Source organism: Athene cunicularia (genome assembly GCF_003259725.1).
Source record: "Athene cunicularia isolate RWA chromosome 2 unlocalized genomic scaffold, athCun1 chr2_part1, whole genome shotgun sequence".
Taxonomy (NCBI): Eukaryota; Metazoa; Chordata; class Aves; order Strigiformes; family Strigidae; genus Athene; species Athene cunicularia.
In genome coordinates, this window is record NW_020799095.1 from 76,348,331 (window position 1) to 76,357,505 (window position 9,175).

Consider the following 9,175-nt stretch of genomic DNA (forward strand, 5'->3'; position numbering starts at 1 on the left):
GGCCTTGACTGAGCCGCTTGGTCCCGCAGGCCGAGATGTACGACTCCAGCTTTTTCTACGAAAACCTGAAGGTTCCCACCGTCGCTATGGGTGAGTGGCAGCGGGGGCTTTGCCTGACGGGGCCGTCCCCGTCCCCCGGGGGCGGCAGGGGGGCAGCCGGGGCTGAGGGGGGACCCGGGGGGAGAGGACAGGGGATGGGACTGAGGAGAGACCCCCGGAGAGGGGCAGGGGATGGGGCTGAGGGGAGGTCCAGGAGGAGGGGGCAGAGTCCAGGTCCCCGCGGTAGCACACCCCACTGCCTCATCAGTTGTAAACTTTCCAAAGCCTCCTAAAAATACAGTGTTTCCATCAATTTACCCTTGGTATGCTTCTGTCGCTGTGTAATTCTGCTCTGTAGGTCACTTGGCTGTTTTCATTTACAAATCCAAGGAGGATCTTTTTCTCCATCTTAGGTTATTTTCCAGGTTCTTCCTGTGTTCTCCTTGCATCAAGTGCAGAAAGTGCATTAAAATGCATGCTCAGAGGTGGAAAGACTGGCCCTAGAATTTGGGGTATAGGAATGGCACAGAAGTAAGAGTTTTCTGTAACTCAGAAATCCTTTTTTTTTTTTTCCTTCCCTCAGTTCAGATATGGAATAGATTATATTTTTAGTTCAGACCTTCCCTTATGCATAAGTAAAACCACAGTGTTCTGGAACATAACACGTCTCATAATAGAGGCTGGGGAATAAAGACTAACCCTACCAAGTACTTGATGTAAAAGTTCTGTAATAATTTTGACTTCTCTGTCTGCAGATAAAGATCTACAGTTTCACATTGTTAAGCAAGCTAGAGCTCAAAGTGCAAAAGAAGGTACAGGCTACAGTGAAGGTACGTAGCAAGCAGATACTGAGATGACTTTGCTGCTCTTGTCTCCCCCCTCGGAGCTGCCTTCATTCCACTTGTGTACTGCTGCAAAGACTTTTTAAAATTTATTTTTAATATTCCTTCCCTTGTATATTTTGGAGCTTGACTACTTTCTCTACTCAGGACAATTAGATAAGAGAAAATACGAGTCTGTTGTGCTCACATCTCTGGTTCTCTTCAGGAGTGGAAAATCAACAGTACAAAATTCAGGAGTTTCTTAAAGCACGTGTCCTTCACTTCCCATCCCACTACCTACCCTTTGCTTTCTGCCTGTGTGTTCCAATATTATCCTTCTGGTCTTTATGGGTCAAACTCTTTTAATGCTGCCTCCAGCTGTGTTCTTCATGTGATGGTTCATTTAAGGATTAATTGCTAGATATGAGCTGTGTGTGCTTGTCCACTGCTCCTCAGATCAAAACCCAGCATGTGTATTATTAGGTTGGATTGTTTCAAGACTGTCCTAAGAAGTTGTGTAAGAAATATCCCGATACATCTACAAATAGGATTGTGTCCTTTGCCACTGCTCTCAGCTCATTAGTTCCTTTATGTTTCATTTTTCAGTGGGTTTTGTGACCAGTCTGGGAACCAGGTTAAGACTGAGCAATGCTTGTCTTTTAGAATTCAGACCAATACAGAGCAGAAAAGTAGGGCTACCTGTAGAAACTACTTCACACCTGCAGCATATAATTTTGAAATTATTGCAACACCTGAAGGATACAGCATTGACTGTCTGCAGTCCTTTAGTTTGGTAAACCTATATGAGCAGAAGGAAAAGTGCATTTGTTCTACTTTCTTTGTAGGTTGCTCATGCATAGTTTCTCATGTTGTCTTTGTTTCTCTGGCATAGCAAATGGAGCCTTAACAGACAGTTGCTTGGGAAAGAGCTTTCATGTGATGGTCACTTGTTTGGAGCGTGTCAGGTGCATTTCCTCTGGAGAGAACTGATTAATTTGACACAAGGACATCCAAGCAGAGAACTGGCTAAACCCTTTCTCAGGTGGTGCATGACCAGGATGCATCAGTGAGCCACTAGATGCCAGTGTTTGCCGTCCAATTTCAACACAAGCTTGCATTTCTCTGAAGATAACACTGAAACTGTGTTGGGCTGGTTCTCTTTGGCATCCTAGCCTATTGTAAGATCTACTGACTTGGAATTGTTTAGTCTTTGGCAACAGAAATGAATGGAAAGCATTTTTCATCATACGTTTCCTTTTGACTGACTATCAAAGGAAGTAATTATCTTTCTTTGCTTTTAAAAAATTCTAGCCATATTTAGAACATTAGAATAGCTATATAATAGGACAGGAAGGCTGGTCTTAATCACAAGTTGTGAAATTCTTGTAAAACCACAAACACGTAACTATTAGGGCACTTTTATGGGCTTCCGTGACCCTTTAAGAACAGCATATTTTAAAAATAAAATTCTAGTGTTCATGCTTAAATCTGTAAGTTTGGATTAGAAAAGTTCTGGTTTAGGCTTCAAGTACAGTAATGAGGAAATCTTGAATTTTAGGTTTGTTGTTGTAGAGTTACTGTGGCTCCTCTTCCTCTTCTTTGGTGTCTTTAGTTAAACCAGGATGTGAAAGATTGCCCAGCTTCCGTTAAGTGCTGAATAATCTAGAGAATCAGTAGCTTTGCTGTTGTGAAGGCTCCCGCATACGCCCTGTTTTACGTGTTGGCTCTTCTGTCTGCCTGGAGATGTACGTCTGTGTGGGACTGCGCCTTGCAGGGAGAAGGTTGCCTTATGGGGAGCAGGATTATGGAGGTCAGGTCAATGGCTGCTGGGAATTTGAATATTTTCAAGGAAAATGCTTTACTGCAGGCAATATCTTAGAATACCGTATCCTGTATCTTGAGGGAAGGCACTTTGCTTGGCATTGTCCTTGCAATGGGTTGAGAATGGATATACTGTTTGTTGGGAGGATATGTGTTTTAACTGGGGAATGGGAAGAGCACTGGGCTGATCATTCAGGGCTAGAAGAGTGTGCAGGCAGTGTGTTTATTTTCATAACTGCAGTTATCTGAACTAATCTGGAACATTCTGCAAGTGCTTTTGTAGCCCTTTTAGTTATAAATGCCTGTGGCAGTCTATTCCAAAAGCTCTGCAGAGAAAGTGACTGAGTATGAGACTGATTTGCACAGTGCCCAGTTATCTGGTCTCCTAGAAGCTTTCATTCTTGTTGGCAGAACAGGTATTTTGCAGCTAGTACCTTATAGAAAATTCTAGGATTAAGACAAACCCACAAGTTAGAGCTTTAGTTTGTAAGCCAAGAGCTGAAGTTGATGGGACAATACAAAGTGTTCTTTTGGTCTAATCTACTACAATCCCTTCAAAGCGTATGAAAACCTGTAGCTAACAGTGTAAGCTGTCAAGAGAGGTTTTACAGCCTGTGTGGGGCTGGGGAAGGATTTGGGCCTTTTTTTTCTTTGAGCACTTTTTATCCTTTCAAATTAAAAAGGTTGAAACTTCTTACAGATATGTAGGGGAAGGATGAAAACAGCATGGGTGTTTACTGCTTGTTTGTTTGTTGAGCTTCTCAGTGTTTTCCTAGATAATTATGCTCTTTTACTAATAACAGCTCTCTGTTCAACCTCCAGGATCTTACTCATTACTGCCTGTAGAAGTTCCTCAGAATCACAAGCGTTTCACCTGTGACCTAACTCAAGCTGATCGCCTTGCTCTTTATGATTATGTTGTTGAGGAAACAAAGAAACAGAGGTCTAGATCCCAAATAACGGAAAATGACAGTGATCTCTTTGTGGATTTAGCAGCAAAAATCACCCAAGGTTTGAAGAATGATCTGTTGTTGAATTTATGGCTCAGAACTTTCACTTTGTCTAGTTAGATAAGTTTTGTTGAAAGCCAAACAGAATTGCTGGTGCTATTTTTATTGTGAAAAGCATAATGTTCTTAAAAGCCACAATGACAGCCTGACATGAGAACACACTGGTTTGGTATTATTTATGTTGTTTACTTTTGAGGAAGCCTCAGTGCTCTGCTATTGGCACACACATTGTGTGTATCTTAGTGGATGGATCTTTTGTCTTGGCTGCAACTGACTTCAAGTTGCATAAAGTTGTCAGCTTACTGTGCAGTTTGGAACAGTATTTGCTGTGAGAGATGATGATCACTTAAGACTAAAAGCTGAACAAGAAGGCTTGGCAGTCATCTGATGGAGCTCTTGAGCAAAATACAGATGGGTGTATTGGACTGAGGCCTTTCATCCCTGTTGAGTCATGCCAGTCTGTAACTATACTAAGTGCAACATAAGCACCTGTGTTACCCTGTGGGTCCTGCTGTGCCTAGGAGGTAGGATATAGTGTTTGTCATCTACACTGCTAAATCTTTTACAGAATCTGGCTTTCTCAATCTTTGTGTCTTACTGTAATACTGGCTTTGAAAACATGGCCTGTATTTTGTAGGCACTTCACCAGATCACAGACCCTTTGTTGATTTGGATCACTGTTAGCAGACTGAGATCACATAACAGCACTTGCTTAGGTGGCTTTTTAGTCTTGTAAAACTAGCAAGGAGGTTGGAGAGGAAAGTTGTGCTAAATTCGTAATAGTTACTAAATACAGGAGAAACTTCAGAAAGAACACTATATTTTGTGTTTCAGACTTTTCTCACTAAAGCACTAGACTTGCATACCTGCAGGTGCTAATGTCCTGCTAATGACCATGTGTTTTGCTTCCAATTTTTTGCTAGATGATAGCCAGAAAGGTCCAAAGTCCCATCTTGAAATTCTGGCTGAAATGCGAGACTACAAAAGGCGGCGGCAGTCATACAGGGCTAAGAATGTTCATATAACAAAGAAGTCCTACACTGAGGTGAGATCTGAAAATAGTTTTTTGAACAAAAATGCTTATTGTATATCAGCAGAAACAATGATAAGCCCTTTCGGACAAAGAAACTGTCTCTCTTTTTTCCGTTTCTTATGCCCTGGTTTATTAGAGTTGCAAACTATAGAGGAATCTTTTTTTTTTTTTTCTGGTTTGTTGCAAATAACAGGAGCATTTCTGACTTACATTTTGAATGTGAAAATGCCAGCAAGATATAGTTTACTGTCTATTGTAAAACAGTGTTATTTAAATTTGTGCTGAAATACCTGTTTCTGCAAATAAGACTTTCCATTCTAACATCTGATGTACAGGGTTCAGAGGGGAATTTTTTTTCTGAGATGTTTACCTTCTGCTGTCTAGTTGCTAGTTCAGGCCACTACCATGACATGCTGCTTTTCTTGTTGTTTGCTTTTAATGTATCTTAATCTCCAGGTGATTCGGGATGTGATTGGTGTGCATATGGAAGAACTCAGCAATCACTGGCAGGAGGAGAATCAGTTGGATAATGCAGAGATAAGTGAAGGAGGGAAGTCAAAACCCTCAGGAAGGTATGTCACAGTTGGCATATTCCTCAGGGATGTCAGCAGCCTGAGCCTGTAATGTTATCCTATTACCTCTTTCTAATAGGCCATACACCAACCTTGGGTGAGATGTATGCACAATCTGTTTTATATTAATTCTGTTAAGCGCTCGCTTGAGAAGCTCTGTCTGTATGAAGGATGAGGAAAAATGAATTACTAACTTTTTTTCAGCAGTAAGGAGGTAGATTGCAAGTGATCCAGGTGAAGAGGTAGTTCTTGGTGGAGCTGGGGAAGGAATAGTGCTCCCTCTGTGTCCAAATGCACACGTATACGTGATAGCTGGGACAGAGGACACTTGAAAATAGAAGTACGCAATTTCTTCTCCTCCCTACCACATGACAGGACATGCTATGGCAGATATAATATGAAATACCTCAGAGAAAAGGTTTTCATAATTTACTAATATGGTGACCATTTACAGTTCTTACGACTGTGAATGCTGCTGTGCTACCTGGGAGTGTGGTTTATGTATACGTATTTCTTCCTGTGTCAAGCAGCACTGCAGCCTCTTCCAAACTTTGTCACTGAAATGAAAATTGAATCATGACCTAGTGTAGTCTATTTGTGCTTCAGAGATCTTTGAGATAAAAAGGTTACTGAAACAAACTAAAAGGTGACACTCGAGGTGTTTGTTTTCAGTATTAAAATGAAGGTGAATGAAAAGGTTGTACAGGTGATCAGGCTTGCTGGGATCTCCAGCTATAGGGAGCAGCTTAAGGCAGGTGGTTTGAAGAGTCAGGGATCTAAAGCAAAAGAGAGGGAATCCCTTGTACTGTCTCCTGTTTCATGAGCAGAGGTAGGACAGTGTATGTAAAAAGTAACTGGATTAAACAGTGTGCTGAGATGTACACATACAAGAGCATGGAATTGGGGCCTCTTTTGGGAGGTACTGTATTTCTTAGAGAGATAGTCTTAATAAAAGATGTATCCTCTGTCTGACACCATTAATAGGTAATTATTACAAAACTGGTACTGAAAACAATAGTGACTGTGAAACTTTTTATTGAATGAAATCAATAATCTTTTCTTCAGAAAGGAAGACAGGCGGTCAGCTTCAGTGGACTCACGGCAGTCTGGAGGAAGCTGTAAGGACACTGAACGCACCAGACATAGGAGAGAGACCAGTAGGAGTCCAAATAAACGAAAAAGGAGTCACGAAAGAGGCAAAGACAGAGATTCTCGAAGAAAAAGAGAAAGGTGAGCATAAATAGTGACAGCTGACTCCTGCTTCTGAATCAGGCAGCTGTAGCCATAGTCTGTGAGAATGGAGTGCAGAGAATTAGAGTATCTTGTCCAATTAAAAAGCTAGGCTCATCTCAAAGTATAACAAGTCAGGGGCATGAGGCTACTAATACTAAACAGAACATGCTGAGAGATCATAAATTGTGGGCCAGGCTTCAGCATTTACTCTCACATCTGAAAGGTGACATTTTCAACAGCACACGACAGGATTAGTGCACTGCTGTTACAGGCTGTTTTACTCCTCAATCAACATAACATACTGCCCATTTAACCAGCTAAGGGCACTTATATCTAATGATGATTTCTGCTCTGGTTTGCACTAGGACTTAAGCAGAATTATTTGTTTCACTAATACGTATATACATACAATCACTTGACTAGCTTTTCTGTGGTAGATGCTTCAAAACAGAGCTATTGCTCTTCAGTAGCTCTGGACATACTTTTAGGCAAAAGAAAAATCTAGGCCACACCTAATACCATCAACAAGGGCACATTTGCATCTGCAAGTCTGTAGGAATGCTGCACTGGCTCTAGAGCATGGGGAAAGTGCTGTAGATTACTGCATGGGTGGGAATGACTGCTTGCCTCATTACACAGTGATGCCATTCATCCTAAACTAATTGCCACTATGGCAAGGCTTTGATTAAAACAGCATGGGAAGTAAACTGTTTTAAAGGAGTTTACTTTCTTTCCTTAGAAGAGGACATGATTACATTTAATGAGAGCTTTCTATTTTCTGAGTATTTTTTTTTCCACCTTCAGATTTTGTCAGTCTGAATCTAACAACCCACACAATGTTTGTGTTTTTGTTTCAGGGATGAAGACAAGTATCACAGCCATAAAAGAAGGAAGTAGAAACAAGAACCTGATCATTTTGTTTTTCAGCTGTTGAAAGAATTACTCACACAGGAACTATCATAACTGCTGTTGTGCCAGGGACAGTAACACCATGGACCTAATATTGGTGCTGTATCACAGCTGTGGTTGGAGACAAAAATGCTTTTATCCTGACAAACCTTAATGCTAGTCAGAAAATGTGTGCATCTGTAACACTAATGCATCTATTAATAAATTATATTGATCTCTCATCTATTTGAGTTTAATCTGTCAAGGCTGAAGAAAGAAATGTGAGAGGCTGTACTAATTAGTGGATATAGAACAGAGCTAATCCCTGGAGTCTAGGACCAAGTGCAAATGGAAAAGGCATGAAGAGAGCTCCCCTCCCACCTGCCAGTGTCCTCTCTGGGCTAAAAAACCTTCAATTGCAGCTAGTGGTAAAAGGGAAATAACAGGAAAGTTACTGTTCCTAAGCTCATGCTAAAGAAATTTATGATCAGTGTCATCTGGCAGAGATGATGAGAATACAGCTCTCCACAGAAACTAGCAGGGAGGCACCAAGGACTGGTTTCACTGACTGCCATTTTCAAACACCAGGTATATGCCCATTTCCTTCCAAAAAGAACCATGAGTTCCCATCCTGTAGTCTAACATAAATACTAGTGATAGAGGTTGATAAAACAGTAAGGCTTAAGACATGCAGGTACATATTAAGGGTATGCAGGAGGATTCCACTTCAGTGAGACTTATTATATCAATTTCTAGTGCTGTTAATTCCACACACAGTCTACTACAGCAAAGTCACATCAGCAGCAGCCAAGCTTGTTACCTCAACAAACAAGCTTGCAAATCCAGCTTTCCTACACTACTTTCTTCTGTTTGATCGAGTTGCCAGGAGAGGGCACTCCATGTGCTCCTGGTTTTGGCCCTCAGTCCATGGCATCTCTCCAATTTTACTGTAGCCACTGGTATCTTGTCTCTTACCTCAATCGCTTCTGCAATTGAGTGTGACTATCTGTCACTAAATACTTAGTCTAGTTCTGATTGATTTAGACTTCTGTACCTACTACAGCTGTTCAACTCATGAAGTTCTCTGGAGTAAGGCTTGGTAAGAGTCTTACACAAATACAGCTTGTCTTTTGACTACCCTGTCTGCAAGAACATGACCTATTAAATTAATAGTTTTACCAAGCTCCAGAGAACTTCATGAGAACCCCGAGCCTCAGCTGGTAGAAGAAACATCAACTCAAGGAAGAAAGGACAGCAATAGTTACATATTGTTTTCACTCAGGACCCTTTCAAGAACTGAAGTATCTTTTTCCATTCTTACACAGACTTGTCTAAGGATCTGTTTTAAAATATGTCTTGTTTTCAGACTAGAAAATCTACTGCATAAAAGTGTCAGTGCTACCATAGCATAACAAGAAATGCAGCAATTGTAGCTGTCCCGTGTTACTCTAAGTTTAATTCTGTGTTTCACTTCTTAAAATCACTGATGAAGTATAGGTAAGGAGATCCATAACAAAACACCTTTTCTTCAATATAAACAGATGAGTCAAGGTACCACTCCCTGGGTGTGAGCACAGGTAGTTGAGAGGCAGGAGAGCACTAGAACCATGTATTCAATTAACATCCACTGAAGGGCAATTTCAAGAGTGGGATAAAAGGTAAGGAAGTGACAGAGAAGATCTTGTATTATAATGTACAAATAACGGTCCTTTGAACACATTATTTTCTTGCACATATTTATTGGGTTTTTTTCCCCCC

The 9,175-nt window shown here is 41.0% G+C and overlaps 1 protein-coding gene across 1 annotated transcript; it reads left to right on the forward strand.

Annotated features, from left to right (window-relative positions):
• Positions 1-7,663, forward strand: SNRNP48 (small nuclear ribonucleoprotein U11/U12 subunit 48). Its single transcript, XM_026843233.1, has 7 exons — positions 1-90; positions 795-869; positions 3,504-3,692; positions 4,615-4,736; positions 5,181-5,296; positions 6,362-6,526; positions 7,387-7,663. The coding sequence occupies exons 1-7, from the start codon at positions 36-38 to the stop codon at positions 7,424-7,426; spliced, it is 762 nt and encodes a 253-aa protein (XP_026699034.1). The 5' UTR covers positions 1-35; the 3' UTR covers positions 7,427-7,663.
• Positions 7,664-9,175: the final 1,512 nt, after the last annotated feature.

Coding starts and splice junctions, on each gene's coding strand:
- SNRNP48 (XM_026843233.1), top strand. CDS start 36: ATGTACGACTCCAGCTTTTTCTACGAAAACCTGAAGGTTCCCACCGTC. Junction 91..794: donor GGTTCCCACCGTCGCTATGG/GTGAGTGGCAGC, acceptor CTCTGTCTGCAG/ATAAAGATCTACAGTTTCAC. Junction 4,737..5,180: donor CAAAGAAGTCCTACACTGAG/GTGAGATCTGAA, acceptor CTTAATCTCCAG/GTGATTCGGGATGTGATTGG.